Genomic DNA, 19,493 nt, shown 5'->3' on the forward strand with positions numbered 1-19,493 from the left:
CGGAAGACTGTGGTTTGTTTATATTTGTCTATGGCTACTTATAGTTTTTTTTAGTCTGTGACAGTGACTGACACTGTCTGTCTCTGTCTGTGACAGTGTTGCCAGAAGGTTACTTTTGTAACCTTTTAGGTTACTTTTGAACTGCATTGGTTACTTTTAGGTTACACTAATGAAAAGGTTACTTTTAGGTGATTTTTCAGAAATTGTAGAATTAACTTTTACAGGTTATTCAGTAAAAATATTAATAGTGACAATTTAAAAATTATGTCATAAAGTGCATTTAAACATGAATTTGATTTATTATTTGTTGAAGACAATGAGTTTTAGCAAATGTTTTTTTGATAATAAAACGCAAATCCATGAAACGGTTTTATACGACCGGTCACTTTTCGGTCTTCATGGAATGGTCAAAATTTCGAATTTAGGTAAACATGAACCATCCATGAACAACCTTACACAATCGCTCCGCACCCCCCCCCCGTATGTTTATTCAAAAAGGTTACATTTTCTTATATTTCTGGTAATTTCTGACAAGATCCGACTGGCAACACTGGTCTGTGATTTTTTTTATTCGGTTTTTCGTGGCGTCTGATGCATTGCATACAAATTAATTTGATCAATAAATATTAATTTCTAACATCAATATCTCCGAGATTCGCGATTATATCTTCCCAAGGGAAATAACTTAATATGGATGATGAAGTTAGTTCGGATTTACAGGTAGGTAAAAGACAAAATGAGGTTAAGTAAGTACAGTATGGAGATTTTTGGATTTATGTTGTTTGTCATTTTTCGTATTGCAGAAGTGTTTATCAGAAGACGGGCAAATGGAAACGGATGAAGGACCGCTCATAAATGAAAATTCGAATGGGCTTTCGCACCTTCTGACAGAGGGAGAGTTCAATAGCGTGGATGCTGTTGTAGCGGACGAGTCGTCAACGTCGAACCAAGGTTTTCTGAATGCGGTCGAGTTGTCTGCGGGTAGCGTGGGGGACTACTTGGATAACAATGCGGATGGCTTTAATACTGACTCTTTTGATGTCGGGGACAACGCGGTCACTTTTCCGAGTGATTCCTTGAGTAACGTGCTCTCCGACGGTGACTCGATGCCTATCGATCCTCAGTTTAAAGCGACCGCTTTTGACACTGATGGTGATGTTACAGACAGTCAGAAGACCAAGATGGACACTGATTTTGAGCAGGAGAGCATTAGTGAAATGTCCAATGACGTAAACTCGGAGAGAGTGGAAGAAATTCCAGCTAAGATGGATGACGAGAGTGCTACCGGTGATGATAAATTTGCGGAAAATCTTGAGGCCACTAATGATAGTACACTTGAACAGGATACTGAGGCCGTACAAAATGATACACTGGTCAGTAACTTCACTAATTCTTCTAACACCTGTATGAGCTTGCAGTAACTTCAGAGAATATTTTAAATAGATGCATCTTAATATCATAATTAATTACAGAGTAAAATAATTCAATCTGCCCTTACAATAAACATGCGCAGTGTCTGCTATAGTCATGTGGTGTCTTCATGTTTCACCAATAACTTAGAATGTGTGCTGCATGTGCTATGGCCAATATATGCTTAGTGTTGTGAAAATGTGCTATAAATGATTACAATTTATAGTTTTATGCTAAAATATTAATAAAAAATAACATTGTTTTAGGATGAAGCTTCAGAAACAGCTCAACTTGAAATACCTGAATCAAATAAACTGGAAAAGGTTAGATTAAACTTAATATTTATTTAGTCTAGATCTTTTAAAGCAGTTTTTTAATTTTAATACATAATATTCTTGTCAAAATTGTTTCTACTCTAGTAATATTACATATTATTTTAAATTTTTATGCACGATTGACTAAATGTTCTCTTTTAATAAATTTTTAACCAACTTTTGTATGATACTCTTAAAATGGACACAAAGGTATTTGTAAATTTTAAATAATTTTATTTTTAAATACTTGTATGTATTACATAAAAATAATATTAACAGAATCAGCAAGCTGACCAAGTGGTGGTAAAATCAGAGCCGGATACAGAGAATCCTGAGAGTCCCCTCAAAGAAAAGTTATCTATACAGATAAAGAAGGTAACATTTGAATTAAATGAAAAGCAACACTTAACTATAATGACCACTAACAGATGGATTATTCCACTTTGTTCAGCACCTGTTGATATCGGTATCCTTCCGTTTGGCCAAATTACTTTTCGCCAAATTTCACTTCGCAAACAACTTATCGCCAAAGTTTCATTTCCCAAATGAACTTTTAGCAACTGTACTTTTCGCAACTAATTCATTTGGTCAAATTATCATTTGGCCAAATTTTACTTGGCAAATGTTTATACAGTGTGAGTCACGTTAAAGTGTATATATGAAAATAAAAACTAGACCTATTTTTATCGACAAAAAAGAGGTCAAAAAATTTTTGAGATTTTTTTTAAATTTTTTATAGATTTTTTTATCTTCCAATTACTTATTGTAAAGAAAGCGTAATAACTTTTAAACTAAGCGGTATATCCTGATAAAATAAAAACAGTAATAATGCTAAATAACAGACAATACTAAATAATTACTTCTAATACACAAAAAAGGCCAACAAATAATAAAACTTGATACTTTTTGAAAAAAATCTGCTTTAAAATTCGTGTTTTTTTGGTTATTTGATAAATTTCTCCAAAAAATGCCCCTATAACCAGTGGTTTTTATTACTTTGTATTTTTCTCTATCGTATTACCTTCGTAAAACCAAAAATCGCATGTCTTTATCCCTATCACAACGTTTGCAATGATCGTTTGAACTATTCCTCTCCGGGCGCGCCATACAATGCTTTGTTAACAACGAAACTGAAAATGGCTCTAGATTTGTAATTTTGATAAAGACAAGTTAGATTTCAAATAAAAACAAAAGATTTCGAAGTAAAATAAGCATTTTAGTTAAAATTAAAATTGTCTCTACCTGTAGCGGAGAATAATGTTGTGGCAGGCCTTTGTTCAAACGATCATAGCAAATGTTGTGATAGGGATAGAGACATGCGATTTTTGGTTTTACGAAGGTAATACGATAGAGAATAATACAAAGCAATAAAAACCACCTGTTATAGGGGCATTTTTTGGAGAAATTTATCAAATAACCAAAAAACACGAATTTAAAAGCAGATTTTTTTCAAAAAGTATCATTTTTTATTATTTGTTGGCATATTTTGAGTATTTTATGTATTTTTTTAGTATCGCCTGTTATTTACCATTATTACTGTTTTTATTTTATCAGGATATACCGCTTAGTTTAAAAGTTATTACGTTTTCTTTACAATAAGAAATTGGAAGAAAAAAAATTCTCTAAAAATTCTATTTTTGTCGATAAAAATAGGTCTAGTTTCATATATTTTCATATGTGCACTTTAACGTGACTCACACTGTATAGCAAATGTTTTATTTTGCCAAATATTATATCCCAAATAATTTGTTTGGTCAAATTGACACTTCACATACTTACCCACCGTTACCCACAAATCAAACCATAAGGCAGATGATCATGGTTTTCACAAGAATTTTATGTAAAACAAAGAGATTGCAGAAAATAGTATGGTTGCAGAAAGTAGGTATTGCATAAAATAGTAGGTTAGGTTAGGTTAGAACAGTGACCCTTAACGCGCGAAGGCGAGCGAAGCGTGCCGCGGCAGCGGCCGCCGAGCGCTAGAATCACCTCTATTGTTAATGAATCATTTGGAAATTTCGATAAAAAGAATGAAATATGAAAATTAATTTAGAACAAATTTTATATTAACTACCCACTAAACAAAATAATAACCACAAGTTAATTTGTATTCCATTCTATGCACCAATCAAATTATTTTGTAAATAGTGTATCGTGAAATATTTTTGCCAAATGAAACGTTTGCCAAAACATACTTTGCCAAACAATAATTTGCTAAACAATAATATGCCAAAAACGGCATTTGCGAATTAAAAGTTTGCTATAAGTTGTTTTGCCAAATGAGAATTTGCCAAATGAAAATTTGCGAAACGTTGTTTGCGATGTGATAATTTGGGAAACGTTTTTTGGCCAAACATTAGTAATCCGTTGATATCATTTGGGTGAACAAAGTCACTAAAAACTCCTAATAGATAGAAGCTATATTTTACCTAGAATTTTAATAATATATTGATATTTTCTTGGTTTATTACATAGGAAATTAAAGATGAAGATGATGACTACATGGACCAAAAGCCAAAAGAAGAATTAAAGGAACTTAAAGATGGTTCTGTGGACCAAAAGCTAAAAGATGAATTGAAGGTGGATATCAAAAAAGAAATAAAAACAGAGGTAGGAGTTACTAAGAATAAAATTGTTATTTAAAGATTAACCAAATGTTTTGTCTGTGTATATTTCTCAAAATGACAATTAAAATTAAATATTAATTATGTACAACTATCTCTTACAAACTGAATTTAATCGTAATTACTGAATTAAACAGGGAGGAGGGGCTGAGGAAACCGAAGTAGTTTCTGAGGATGAGCTGCCAACTGTACAAAAACCAAGTGTCAAGGATGCAGAGAATGTATCTGACGATGAGCTTCCAGGTCCGAAACCAGCTGACTTACCTGCCGATACAGAGGTTTGTTTCAAACATAAGTAAATGCTCTAAAATATTTACACCAAATTGTCACTGTCAGTTCCATAAACCAGTAGGTTTTCAGAAGATACAAAAAACTGTATAATTTTTAAGTTTGGATTTGACATACATCCTTTTGAACTCACAGCAACGAAATTTCTGTTAATTAAAAATGTGTTTGTGTTAAAGGTGGTTTCAGAAGATGAGCTCCCTGCATCTAAAAAAGAGTCGCGTAAGAGAAAGCCCGATGAAGAAAGAGATGGATATGACCCTGGATCACCCACTTCAGAGAGTGAATCTTCTAATAAAAAGCAAGCTGTGGCTAAGGTAACACATAGTTTGAATGAGGGTTTTCGCGAATGAAAAATCCGCCAGATGGCAATATAGTTCCAAAATACTGGACTGTCCTGTCGATGACATTGACAGTGGGGCGCCACCGTCAATACTGGATCGCTGGTTGAGATTTTTGCCATGTTGGAAACCATATAGTTGAACGATGGTAGCGCCCCCCTGTCATTGAGTTTGGTGGGACAGTTCAGCGTGGGTCATCTATACGTAGACGCGAGGTCCAAATGCTGCATGATTGGTTATTTTTGACATGACATTGACAGCTATGTCAAAATCCACCAATCACGCAGCAGTTAGACCCCACATCCACGGCCTGCCATCTAGCGGATCTTTCATTCGCGAAAACCCTCATTTAATGCATTTTTGAAACGCAATAATTTAACAAAGATTGACAATTTTATTGACTTTGCAGAATGGTGAAAGCAAACCTGTCCCTGCTGAAAAACGTTCATCCATTGATGAGAAACCCAAGAAAAAGACCCTTCCAGAACTTGACAAGTATTGGAAGGTCGTCAATGATGACCCCACTGATTTCACTGGCTGGACATATTTACTGCAATATGTAGATCAGGAGGTACTTACATGAATAACTTTGATAATTATGTACTTGTATGAATGATAAGTTAATACTATGATGAATAACTTTTGCTAATCTTATTGCTTTGTGAAGCGATGAGAACTGAATCTCTATGTAGATTGGCAAGGGCCAACTGAGTGACACTATACAAATAAATATGACAGTAAGATGTGTAAGCTTGAGCTAAGGAGTGTATACTGTTGCTTGCAGAGCGACGTGGAGGCAGCGCGCGAAGCCTACGACGCGTTTCTGTCGCACTACCCGTACTGTTACGGCTACTGGCGAAAGTATGCCGACTATGAAAAACGTAAAGGAAGTAAAAAGAAGTGCCTTGAGGTGAGTTCATACCTCTAGTCACAAATATATTATTATTTAAGTCACTTGGTGAGTTGGTAATGCTTAATACACCTGACTGATGACATATTTCAATGTGCCTTCTTAACACTTGGATTTTTAATTGTTTTAGTCATAACTGGTATTTTGCAATTATTTTTTTTCCCAACAGTGCGTCGAGGCCCACGATGTTCGTAAGGCAAAGCCGCCCGTTGGCACCGGAGCGTTATATTACCATCGCATAGAATCGTTTTTAGTGGTTCATTGTTTGTGCTGTATATTTGATAGATCAAATGCATTTATTTATGATTCTTTGTACACGCATGATATATTGTAATATTTGTACCATGTATATTATTTAAGTACGTGCATTGAGTGGACATACTTAAGATGTATTATGTAAACTAATCCATGTTAGCATGGAGCGCAGCGGTCCTCGTATTTAGCCATTGAATGGCGTTAGGACCGGCCGGCGGCGGCGGCGGCGGCGGCGGCGCGCCGAGTGCGAACAGGTGTAATATGCCAAGACAAACATTTTATACATATACATAGATCGGCGAGGCGTTGCGTATCCGTGAGCTCGCTACTCAACGTCTCGCTTTTTCTATTCAAAATTATATGAAACATGAATGCTATTTAATATTCCCTTGCTTCATAGTGTTGTCGCACCGACGGCAATGCTTGTTTTTTCAGGTGCTCGTTTAAAGCTTATTATGCATTTCAGGTATTGGAAAGAGGATTGAAAGGGATACCTCTGTCTGTGGACTTATGGATACACTACCTGAATCACATTAAATCAACGAGAGCTGAGGACCACGCCTTTATCAGATCGCAGTACGAGAGGGCAATTGGTATGTTGTGTAGAGATATCAATGGTTTTTAAAGATAGTGAATTTATACTAACTGTAACTTTTTATTTTGTGCAGAGGCTTGTGGTTTGGAGTTCCGTTCAGATCGCCTTTGGGAATCTTACATCAAGTGGGAGGCTGAAAACGGCTCGGCTCTCAACGTCACAAGTATCTACGACAGGCTGTTGGCCACGCCCACCCTCGGCTACACCTCACACTTTGACAAGTATGTTACCTATTGTTTTTACAGTATCTATGATTGCTTTATTGTGTTATGCTTGGACTTTATGATTGTAATGCACTGAATTCTCCGAACACTTACGATGCGACGGGCGGCCGCAGTGAGTGTGCGAGCGCGACATTTCGCCCGCCAGGTGCACACCTAACTCGCTCGGGTTGTACTTCATTGAGTGGTTGTGTTTGCAGTTGATTGCGTACAAAAATGTCATTAAATGTATGACAACTTTACAGCGCGCCCCTAGCGGTTAAACTAAAATCATAATAGAATTTTTGACGCACTAGATGGCGAGCACACTTAACGTAAACTCGTGGTAAGCATACTGTACTTCATTACTGAGTGGTGTTTGCAGTTTCTAAGAGCACGTGATGTCGGAGCCCCTCCCAAAGTTATACCTGAAAGATCAGAGGTGGAATTGTGTAAAGCAATCGTAATCATTTGACAGTTCATAACGTACGATAAAGTCAGTTAAAGCGTTTGACAGAATAATCGTACGTTATGAACTGTCAAATGATAACGATTGCTTTACACAATTCCACCTCAGATCAGACGCCAGTGCTTCATCGAGTGTTGTGTAATTGTGTTGCAGTTTCCAAGAGCACGTGATGTCGGAGCCGGTGACGGGCGTGGTGACGCAGGCGGAGCTGGTGCGGCTCCGCGGCGAGGTGCGCGACGCGGCCGGCGCGCAGCCGCAGCTCGACCTGCCGCCCGGCGAGGACGAGCCCGTCGACCACGTGGTCAGTACCGCACTACACTACACCTCCCGGAGCACGCGATGCGGAGCCGGTGACGGGCGTGGTGACGCAGGCGGAGCTGGTGCGGCTCCGCGGCGAGGTGCGCGACGCGGCCGGCGCGCAGCCGCAGCTCGACCTGCCGCCCGGCGAGGACGAGCCCGTCGACCACGTGGTCAGTACCGCACTACACTACACCTCCCGGAGCACGCGATGCGGAGCCGGTGACGGGCGTGGTGACGCAGGCGGAGCTGGTGCGGCTCCGCGGCGAGGTGCGCGACGCGGCCGGCGCGCAGCCGCAGCTCGACCTGCCGCCCGGCGAGGACGAGCTCGTCGACCACGTGGTCAGTACCGCACTACACTACACCTCCCGGAGCACGCGATGCGGAGCCGGTGACGGGCGTGGTGACGCAGGCGGAGCTGGTGCGGCTCCGCGGCGAGGTGCGCGACGCGGCCGGCGCGCAGCCGCAGCTCGACCTGCCGCCCGGCGAGGACGAGCCCGTCGACCACGTGGTCAGTACCGCACTACACTACACCTCCCGGAGCACGCGATGCGGAGCCGGTGACGGGCGTGGTGACGCAGGCGGAGCTGGTGCGGCTCCGCGGCGAGGTGCGCGACGCGGCCGGCGCGCAGCCGCAGCTCGACCTGCCGCCCGGCGAGGACGAGCCCGTCGACCACGTGGTCAGTACTAGAGCGGAGAACGGAGTTATTAATCGTCGTTTCACCGCAGTCGGATCATACTCTATGGATCACCTACGCGGAGGAAAACTACAGCATAGCGGGCATCCACCACCGGAAAGACCTGCAAAGCAGAGTGTCGTAGCGTACAAAGCAGCGATATGAATTAACTGCATGTTGTGTGTGCAAGAGGACTGTTAACGAAGTCGGTTACGATATGAAGACGTGTCAATAATAGACACGTCAACCAATAGGTTGCTAATAAAAAACGTATAAGGTTTGTTATAACTTGTCACCAATCTCTAGTCCCCGTTTAGGTGGAAAACAGTTCTAAGTCTGCCTTCGCATATATTTTTATATTTTTGGAAATATTTTTTATTCTAACATCTTGTCATTAACATTTATCGCTATAGGCTTCAGAAGAAGAAGCTCAAGCGATCAAGGAGCGCATCATAGCAGCGCGGCGGAAGGTGCACAAGACGACCGGCGAGGAGGTCGCCGCTCGCTGGGCGTTTGAGGAGGGCGTGAGTATACTTTCATTGTTATGTGTTATCATTGTTATTAACAATAAATAATAGGGCATCAACCAATACAGGGTGTAGTTTCACCATGTAATTTTGGACAGCAACGGCCGCCGCGACGCGGCCCCGAAAAAGCGGGAGTTAATGACCGACAGCTCGCCCGCGTAATAATACCATAATTTCTTGATTTCATGGATTTTTCCATGAAAATTTAAGGTATTTTTTTTGGCATCAGTGTCGTGTATACTACCACCCCTGAGATGGGCGTTGTTTTACAAAATCACTTATACACTTATATATACAGGGTGTTAGGTAAATGGGTATATGAGCCGACACTAGCCAATGTTAACATGGTCATATAAATGGTATGGTGAAGTCAGAAATTTGATATCATCATTTTAATTTTTTAAATTCTCATACAAAATAATTTTTATAAAATCCGATATGTATGAAAATTAAAATAATTAAAATGAAGATATCAATTTTCTGACTTCACCATACCATTTATATGACCATGTTAACATGGGCTAGTGTCGGCTCATATACCCATTTACCTAACACCCTGTATACTTTATATAACCCATCAACAAGTTCATTTTAGAAAAAAGTTATCAGGTTTGTTTTCAGTCAAACGCTCTGTTCTGCATTAAAAGAATACGCACGATGTATGCAATTTGTATAAATTTAATGTTACATAATTTATTAGTAAGATGATGTTTTCCGATTGCTCCCAGATCAAGCGTCCGTACTTCCACGTGAAGCCGCTGGAACGCTGCCAGCTGAAGAACTGGAAAGCGTACCTGGAGTGGGAGAAGCAGCACGGCTCCTTCCGCCGCGCGCTCGTGCTGCACGAGCGGTGCCTCATCGCCTGCGCGCTCTACGAGGAGTTCTGGATGCGGGTGAGTCTAGTACTGAACTGGAAGGCGCACTTGGAGTGGGAGAAGCGCTTCGACGAAGACAAAAATGTATGCACAATCAGCACAATGGAAATGCCCTAATTACAACGACAGGCGTTACAATTTCAGCTTATAAAGTTCCTTACACTTTGGTAGGCAGTACAGATTTAGAATTACTTCCCAAAAATCCCAAATGACACTACTTATTCACATAGACAATAGGTCAATGGGCATAGTGTCAATGTAAAACAAGTTAAAACTATGACGTCTATAGGCGTTCTGTCGTATCATTCTTTACTACCTGAACGCCCGTGGACGTTACTGTCCATCAATGTGTTAAGGAGCGCGCGGAAAGCGTGTGCTAATGTGAACCTTTTTACCATTTGATCTCTATGTCCAGCAAATAAAGTTCGTGAAGGAGCACATGCTAGTGTGAGCCTTTATTGCACCGAACGAGTATTATTATTTGAACTTTATCTTGAGGAGCGGATGCCAATAGGGATGTTTCCTGGGTCAAAAAGCAAAAGTTTTAATTAGTCCGTCAGTTAACTTATCAAAAAATACTCTACACGTATTTTTCACTTTTTCAAACTAATGTAAATTTAAAGAGATAAAGCGCGCCAAAGTTCATAAGAAGAGGCCCGTGACATCAATGCGTGCATAAAAGTGCCGCACGTTGTGACGTCGTGCGGAACTTCAACGCACCATAACTATGTAATTATTTGTTAGATTGACAAATAAAAATATATGTGTCCAATAATTTTTGATATTAAACATGACGGACTAAAAAAATTTTTTTAGGAAACTAGCCTATTACCAACATCGACCGGATATTCCAATTTCGCCTCTATGTTCCAGCTGATAAAGTTCCTCGAGGAACGCGCGGAGACCGCCCCCGAGTTGGTGGCGGTTCAGCGCGAGGTGCTGGAGCGCGCGTGCACCGTGCACCACCTCGACAAGCCCGAGCTGCACCTGCACTGGGCGCACTTCGAGGAGGCGCACGGACAGCCCGCGAGGGCGGCCGAGATATTAGACCGCATCGAGAAGGCCTGCCCCAATCTGGTGCAGATACAGTACAGGTTAGCCGACATTGCCACAACAGCAGGGTTACTAACTGACACCATCACAGATGCTTAATAGTCACAAACACTTGGGTTTATTTATAGAAACAGCGAGTCACTACTCCATAGTGCGATTTACCTACAACGTACCGCCTTTATCTATAGCGTAGGTCCCTTTCTGTCAATTTGGTAGAGTTGTCAGTTTTTCCGACACAGCTCCAATGTGAGTCGAGTTATACTCGTAACTTACTGTCATATACTTCCCGGGCGTTGGAAACTAGATGGAGCAGTGTAAAAATGTCCAGTGGGCTTAGGATGCGCGCCACGCTAAACTTATCGAAGCATTTTATCGATTTTACTAGATAAGCCCATACATTAGTCGTCGAAAATCATCGATAAGATTTTATCATAGCTCGGCAGGGATATTTTCATTCTGGGATTGGGTAGTCAATGCGAAAAAACGCTCAACGGTTGGAATGTGCAGGTGTCAAAATGTCCATACGGACCGGCTGTTAGTGTGGCAAAAAGTATGAACGTCGAAATGAGCAATGGTTAAAATGATCTGAAGTTAAAATGTCTTCGGGTTTATTTGAACAAGTGTCTTATTGTATAATAGCTAACGTGAACACGTGTTTAAATGCATCAAGGTAAAAATGTCCAAAAAAACTTTATTGACTAGACTACAAGAACATTGAACATCCCATCAAAAACAATACTTGTCAAAAAAACCAAGTCTCGCACCTCAGTTGTTCTACGGTAAAAAGTTGTGAGATCCATGTAATACCAAGTCCAGGCCAGGAAATCTTTAACGTTTTACATAAATTATTGACTTGGCCATCGCACTAAATAATTTAATTTACACGTGTTTTCATGCGATGGCCAAGTCAATATATTTATGTAAAACGTTAAAGATTTCCTGGCCTGGACTTGGTATTACATGGATCTCACAACTTTTTACCGTAGAACAACTGAGTTGCGAGACTTGGTTTTTTTGACAAGTATTGTTTTTGATGGGATCTCATTTCTTTTTGTATTTTGTAGACAGCAGTTATGTATCTAGAAAACTGGACCGAAATTGAAAAATTTTACTCGACTTGGCGGTTGCGCTACCGTGCCCCCAAATATTTTAGTTTTTCCTTGATTCATACACCAAACACTACTTATATTCCAAATTTGAAGCTTCTAGGTCTGCTAGAAGTGCCTTAGAGTTTTGATGATCGGTGAGTCAGTGAGTCAGTGAGTGACAAAATTAAGTAACTTTGACCCGTTATAATTCTTAAACTACTGGTTCAAATTGAATGAAATTTTAAATATACCGTGTCTTTACAATGCCTGCATAGCTAATGAAAATTCAGCCTTCTAGTTTTATCCACAACGAAGTTACAGGCGGTCGAAAATGGCCTGAATTGCTTCGAGAAAAGGATGGTACGGCCGTGCCGCTTTTTTGCTCGACTTGGTGGGGGCACTGCCGTGCCCCCAGATTTTGACATTTAATTTTATTAATTTATTCATGAGCACAATATATCAGTCGATCATTTTATCTATCACACCTTTTGTTGTACTTGTATTTTGTGATGTGTACCATTTGTCACTAAACCATTGTAACCATGGTAACAATGTACATTTTGGCACTGGGACTTTTTGACGTTCATACTTTCTGCCACACTAACAACCGGTCCGTATGGACATTTTGACACCTGCACATTCCAACCGTTGAGCGTTTTTTCGCATTGACTACCCAGTCCCTGAATGGATATTTTATATCACATTTATTTCCACCCAGACGCGTGAACCTCGAACGGCGGCGCGGCGACTACGACAAATGCGCACAACTATACGAGGGCTACATAGCGGCCGCCAAAAGCAAGGCAGTGGCTTCCGCGCTCGCGGTCAAATACGCGCGATTCTTATTCCACGCGCGCGCCGCGCCCGCCGACGCCCGCGCAGCGCTTGACGCGGCGGTTGCACGCGATCCGCTCAACCCGCGTCTGCATCTACAGCGCCTTGACTTAGCGCTGCACACGCCTGGAACGCCCTATGAGGAGCTTGAAGGTGGGTCTAGTTATGTAAAACATTTGTACAACCATTTGTTTGTCTGTTTGATAGATGCAAAAGCTGGTTAACCTAGGCAGGCAGCAGTGGCGTGTTTGCCGTACCAGTTGTTTTCTTCATACAATTTCTAGAAGCTCAGTTGCAGCGCCCTAATTTTTGCGTTTGTCACGGCGGTCACGGCCTCTAATTTGAAGGTGAAGATCTAGCAAAAAACATGTGAAAACATTTCTTTGTTTAAAAAAATTACGTGTCTTTTGTTTTGCAATACTTACAGGCTTTTTATCCCCTAGCGTACATAAAGAAGTTTCAAATGTCAATCCAGTTTAATACAACGATGCCGAGCTGAATGTTTCGTCCTTTTATTACCTAGTTGCTAATTCAGTTTTAGTCGTCATAGTACATTAATACACAGCTTATGACCGCAGTCTGTGGAGGAACACTGTATGTGATCGCGATCCTCATCAGTGAGGGACCGAGGAAGAAGGAAGAGTAAATTTATTGACTCAAATTATATTGTGTTGTTCAGAGCTGGTGATGTCATACGAGCGGCAAGAAGGCGCGGAGGTGGAGGTGAGCGCGAGCATGGCGTGGCGGCGCCGCGAGCTGGCCGAGGAGCTGGGCGACGCGGCGGCCGCACGCCGCGCGCACACGCACGCGCGAGCGCTCGCCAAGCACATGAGGAAGCGCGCGCGCAAGGACAAGCACGACGCGCCGCCACCGCCCAGGTATGGAGAAATGAGGTTTTAAGCGAAAACACCGGTTGTGTACTTGAATGTTTCAGCACCTCACTTTTTTATTCGAGATCCTAGGAAAGCTGGGTCGAACTCCGCCGCGACTGGACTATTGTGGTGGAGTCCACTAGGTGGACCCACCCTTGACACAAAAACCTTATTTAGATTTACACAAGGGGCTAACGGGATTATTATGTGCATATCTATATTAATATTATAAATGCGAAAGCAACTCTGTCTGTTCAGTCTCTCTTTCACGCTTAAACCACTGAACCGATTTTGATGAAATTTGGCATAGAGATAGTTTGAGTTCCGGGAAAGGACAGGATAGTTTTTATTAGAGATGAAACGGATAGTTGTTTGGCCGGATACCGGATATCCGGCCAGCTGCTAGGCCGGATAGTTGGCCCATTGTCTCGTTGCATGTCGTGACGAGTTTAGCACCGCAAAGGTGCTTCGAACGCTCAGATCATAGAAGGGAATAGATGTGAAACGGGGGCGTGGCGCGTGTCTCCGCGATATGCCCAGAAACGAACATCGGCCGCGTAGCTAGGTTAGTCGCGATTCAGTCGTACTAAGGAAATGTTCTCCGACATTTTGGATAATGCGTCGTTACGTGCAATAAAACAAGTGAAACGAAGAACTACAGGAACAATGGAGTCATTTACTACATGTAAGTATTGCAAATCCATTGGTATTTTGCTTATAAATAAAAAAAACTAAACATTTTTACGAACGAATTCAGTGCCGTAACAGTTACTGCGATATCGAAATCAGTGGTGATAAAAATTCTAACACACTTGTACATTGACGATTTAGTTAGCAACCACTTTATGTCATGCTCAACTACTGCGCAATGTATTTAATTTCTTCCGATATCCACTGTCGTGTGAAAATACACAGTACGGCCGCATGTGCCGGTCGTAACATAGTGCCGTGCTCGTGTTCTAATGCGGTTTCCTATTATCGATAAATAGAAGTAAATTATAATTTTCTATTTTGTAATTTTAAATAAAAAAATGATGTGTTACTTGCGATTATAAGATTTTACAAAAAAAATAATAACAGTAGAAGTAATTACACATTCTTCATTTATTAGTATTTTTCTTGATTTTGTCTTTAGCTTAGTGTCTGTAATGTTATTTTATTTTTATTGTTTGTTTATATGTTAGCAGAGCGCCACGCGGGGCCTCGACTGTTGAGCATCCCCTATTCGCTCTTGACTTGAATCTATAAAAGTTTTAATAAAATAATTAGTTTATGTTTGGCGGACTCGGTTTGGGTCCCAACAGCCGAGGCCTAGGCAAGGGTACTCGCTGAAAATCAGCGTCGGGACATTTACTTATGTCCCGAGTATCGCTGAGCGGGCGCCTTTTTGGCTCGGGATTTTTACTGGTCTGGCTGGATTATTTTACTGTTTTTTATTTTTTTCTTCTTTATGTACCTTTTTATACTTGTAATTGTCATTTTTTGTCCCGTGCCAAATAAAGATTTTTATTATTATATTATTATTATTATTAATTAGTAACTGTCAACTATGTAATTACTATAAGAGCTAGTTGAAAGCCTAATATAGGCATTATTTTTGATAAACATATGCGGTACGCAGATCGCCATAATTAAAAAGTAAATGCGTGATAGTAGTTAATAATAACATAATAATAAAAAGGTTTTCATACATAAGCATTTTGTGAAACCAGTTTCGAGCCTTGCCCCTAGCGATTTAAAGTATCGATATCTTGTCGACTCCATTTTATCTTTGTTCTCTCACTAGCATTTTCTTAGTGTGCGTCACGTAACGCGGCCATTGATTGGCCATAAGGCACGCCTTCTGGCCAATCACAGCACTTTTAAGCCGGTTGCACATGTTGTCGTAGACTCACAGTCGCTTTGTTTTTACACAGTTGAATGTGTGTGTGGGAGCAGTGGTGGGGGAAATGTGGGGACACTGGTTCTCGTTGTAGTTACGCGCGACTTCATATCTATTCTCTTTCTATGATCTGAGTTCGAACGCGATCAGTGGGGCTATTATAGATGACCCAAGCTGAACTGTCCCACCAAACTCAATGACAGGGGGGCGCTACCATCGTTCAACTATATGGTTTCCAACATGGCAAAAATCGGAACCAGCGATCCGGTATTGACGGTGGCGCCCCACTGTCAATGTCATCGATAGGACAGTCCAGTATTTTGGAACTATAGTAGATTAGACTAGTCAGTTAGTCACACTTTTCGAAAATCGAATCCATCCGAATAGAATGTCAGATTTTGCCACTTGTCTAGGGGGCAGATTAACGGGCGATTTCGGTTGCTATCGTGAGTGTGTAATTGAATAGCGAAAATTAAATTAGTTTACTTGTTGCGTAATCTGACTAAACTGCATGCATCATGTCATACCAGTGAAAAAAAGATCGCCTTTTTTATTTGGAAATATTTTGACATTAACAGATAATTTACTATTTATGAATTCGTCATTAGAGTGAGAATAGCCAAGAAAGAGAAATTAGTTTTTTGAAAGACCTTCATAATATGGCTTTTGTAACTTTTTGGACTTTAAATAAAAGCCGTCATTATTATAAGCCATTTTATTGATATTTACCTCGAAGATTAATGTATTTCATTTTATTAATAGGAAATTGTCGTAGTTTTTTAATATCCAGTATCCGGCCGGATAGTGAGTTACTATCCGGTATCCGGCCGGATAGTAAATTTAGGCCGGGTATCCGTTTCATCTCTAGTTTTTATCCCGGTTTTTGAAGCTAGTTATTAATATTCTTAAAAAAAAAGTATTAACTAAACTTACATTACTTTACCCAGTTTTAAAATAGAAGTTTTAAGACGCCTTCATATTTCGATTTGCTTCCAGTGCATCAGCAAGCGACGTGAAGAAGAAAGAGGCGACGCCGGCTAGTGCGGTAACCACGAGCAGCAACTCGTACTACCAGACGCCGGCCGCCACGGCGCAGTCCTACGAGCAGTCGTACGCGCAGCCCTACCAACCGCCATGGGGCTACCAGCAACCTCCCGGGCCCTACCAGCACCACGCGCCCTGGCCGCAGTACCCTAACTACTACTAGCGCCCGCGGTTCTGTCGATAATTTGATCTCACAACCACTCGAACGAGGCCGACGTACGGCGAGCGTCAAATAGTGACGGTCACAGTAGCCAATGAGAGTTCACGATTACAATAAAACTTTTTGGCCACTTTGGGTGTCATTAAATATTCGACTTTGACTGTACAAGTACGCCTATAGCCCTACCAATATCTTTTGACCGCTTTTAGGTGACCAGAAATCGACTTCTATTCGGTATACTGGTCCATTGAATGTATTAAAAACCGCTCACTATAAGACCTTGGTTGGGCTGTATGCTGAGCCGATAGAAAACGTTTGGTAAAGCTACACGTTCATACGTGCAGTCTAAATGGGTAAATACGGCCGAATGTTCGCTTTCGTGGTTGTAATGTCAAATTATTGACTCGAATTTTATTGAAAATTCGATGGATTATAGCACTTATTGCTGCTACGCTGTGTTTAATATAACACATTGCCACTATGTAATACGATCGTTCCGTGGTTAGTTATAATGTACCGTTAAGTACAGGACTTATCAATCTTATATTTTAGGACTTAGTTAAGCAATAACATAGATTCCGATGCATCTACGCTCTTAAATTGGATTTTATTGTAATGGACTACATTTTTGTAATACTAATTATAGCGTTAATAGTATGGTATATTAAAAGGACAGATTTTTCAGTGCATTGTAATTGATGCGATAAATAAAAACTGTATTGCATGAAGAACTTTTATTAAAATTTGATAAATCTAAGAAAACACTACAATATACTTTGGGAAATAAATATACTTGTCACATTAGAACATGGTATTGTTATTTCGATCTTTCAGTCTTCAGAAGTGAGCGCATATTCGCGACTGTAATATTGAGGATGCTTGATAAAGTTAGAAAAAAGTAGTTATGTGAGATGTGGAATCACAACAAATAATTATCATGAAGAATCGTCCTATCCACCATCAAGTCATGCTCATATAAAAATTATAAAGAATTTTTTGAATTATTAATTATTATGAATCGACCATACGCAATTTAAGATAAGATTATAAATACAAAAATAAATCTTCATCAAATTAAAATAACGGGTGTAAAAAAACCTATCCCGAAGCCGAAGACTACTTATTCTCCACATCATGGGGATCATTTTTTTCTTTGGGACCATACCTGGGAAACTTGTGGTTTAGGAGATATTGAAGGTCAAAGTCAGAATATTTTTTTCAAGATTTTTACATTATCAATTTCAATTCGTTGTTTAAAATTTTTTTTTCTAAGAAACCTTATTAAAATTTTGAGTATTTTCGTCACAATAAGGCTTTTGTCTTTACAATAAGAAATGAACATCAGCGCGCGCACACACGCTCAAGCGCTGCCCCCACGCCCCGAACCGCAACCCGCGCTCGCCCATGAGTCATTCAACTCTACTGTGAGTTCAACGACTACGACTGGACCAACTGAACTGAGCTTAATCCAAATCTACCTAGTTTGTAAAAATGAAATGAGTACTTAAATTAGTTACTTACACCTTAATATCACCTTACCAGTTTAGTTTTTATTCTAAAAAATAATAAATTACATTTTAATTAATAAAAACCCTTTACACGAATTTGTTTCTTTCCGCAAATTAAATAATCTTACAGAACCTAGGTTGTTAACTAAACCGTGCTTTTACGCATAACCGTTATTCTATCACAATGTAGTATCACAGGTCTTATTAGCTACGCAAGTGTGATAAGCGTAAGTACCTAGGTATCATTAAAAAGTACCGTAAACAGATGAATAATGATCTTTTGAATGAGGCCTGTCATTCTTTACATTAATAACTCTCTACTTCAATAACTTAAGTCTTTACGATAGTAATAAAATTCATAAAGTAAAACTCAAATTATTGCTTACACCACACCGCTCTAAACGCCTAGAGTAAACACCTGGCAATGTTACTCCTATCGTTGATTAAGGCATTCACTTTCGATAGGAGTGATGATTGTGTGTTCTTTAAACTTAATTGATTTCAGCAACTAAATAAAAAGGTCTCTTTTTCAGTCTTCCTTCCATACTCATTACTTCCTTTCTTCATAATTTACTTGAAATAAATAATGGTTATGCACGCGATTCTAAATAAACGTAATTTTAATCGTTAATCACAGGCAATAAGCAGATGTGATAAACTTGTATCATTAAAAAGTACTGTAAACAAATGACAAATGGTCTTACACACAGGTTCATTATTTCTAGCTCTCTAACTTAATAAATTTTACGTCTTTACGATAGTAATTAATAAAATAAAACATAACTTACTTATTACTGCAATCTGAACGCCTAGAAATAACACACTGGCAAACTCTTGCTCCTTCACTTTCGATGGGAGATTAAAAGATAAGATTTTATTTTTAAACTCGATTGATTTTAGAAACTAAACAAAATTTCATATCTTTTAGCACTTCTTTCATACCAATTACTTCCATTCTTCAACATAAAAAGATTCATCGTCTTGTTCGTGATTATTTTAAATGAACGTAACTTTATTACACGGAATAACTATCAAAATGTATTGATATTCTTATTGTTTTATTAATAACGATTGCGCATCTACAATTCATTCAAATTTGAGTATTTTGGAAGCTTGCTTAAAGCATTAATTATTATTAAGTAGGTATGCTAGGACGGATCTTTAGTTAACAAAGATTAATCAAAGTATTTTTGCCGCCGCTTTTACAATCTCATTCGTTGATAGACTTGCCTGTACTAAAGTGATGAAATTACATTTTTGTTAAGTTAAAAAT

At 39.8% G+C, this 19,493-nt stretch overlaps 1 protein-coding gene across 1 annotated transcript; it reads left to right on the top strand.

Moving 5' to 3' along the window:
- The first annotated feature begins 559 nt into the window (after positions 1 to 559).
- On the top strand, positions 560 to 17,519 carry LOC135080606 (pre-mRNA-processing factor 39). The gene is made up of 18 exons (XM_063975281.1): positions 560 to 720; positions 804 to 1,373; positions 1,677 to 1,733; positions 2,004 to 2,099; positions 4,200 to 4,334; positions 4,486 to 4,626; positions 4,813 to 4,950; positions 5,384 to 5,545; positions 5,759 to 5,884; positions 6,606 to 6,732; positions 6,808 to 6,955; positions 7,557 to 7,704; positions 8,791 to 8,901; positions 9,633 to 9,797; positions 10,653 to 10,873; positions 12,639 to 12,907; positions 13,434 to 13,632; positions 16,505 to 17,519. The coding sequence occupies exons 1-18, from the start codon at positions 691 to 693 to the stop codon at positions 16,713 to 16,715; spliced, it is 3,054 nt and encodes a 1,017-aa protein (XP_063831351.1). The 5' UTR covers positions 560 to 690; the 3' UTR covers positions 16,716 to 17,519.
- The last annotated feature ends 1,974 nt before the right edge of the window (positions 17,520 to 19,493 follow it).

Source organism: Ostrinia nubilalis, chromosome 18, assembly GCF_963855985.1.
Source record: "Ostrinia nubilalis chromosome 18, ilOstNubi1.1, whole genome shotgun sequence".
Classification (NCBI taxonomy): Eukaryota; Metazoa; Arthropoda; class Insecta; order Lepidoptera; family Crambidae; genus Ostrinia; species Ostrinia nubilalis.

Excerpts from the sequence above, each read along its gene's own strand:
- LOC135080606 (XM_063975281.1), top strand. The coding sequence starts at position 691 with ATGGATGATGAAGTTAGTTCGGATTTACAG. Across the intron at positions 721-803 it reads AAGTTAGTTCGGATTTACAG|AAGTGTTTATCAGAAGACGG; the intron begins GTAGGTAAAAGA and ends TTCGTATTGCAG. Across the intron at positions 6,733-6,807 it reads GCAGTACGAGAGGGCAATTG|AGGCTTGTGGTTTGGAGTTC; the intron begins GTATGTTGTGTA and ends TATTTTGTGCAG.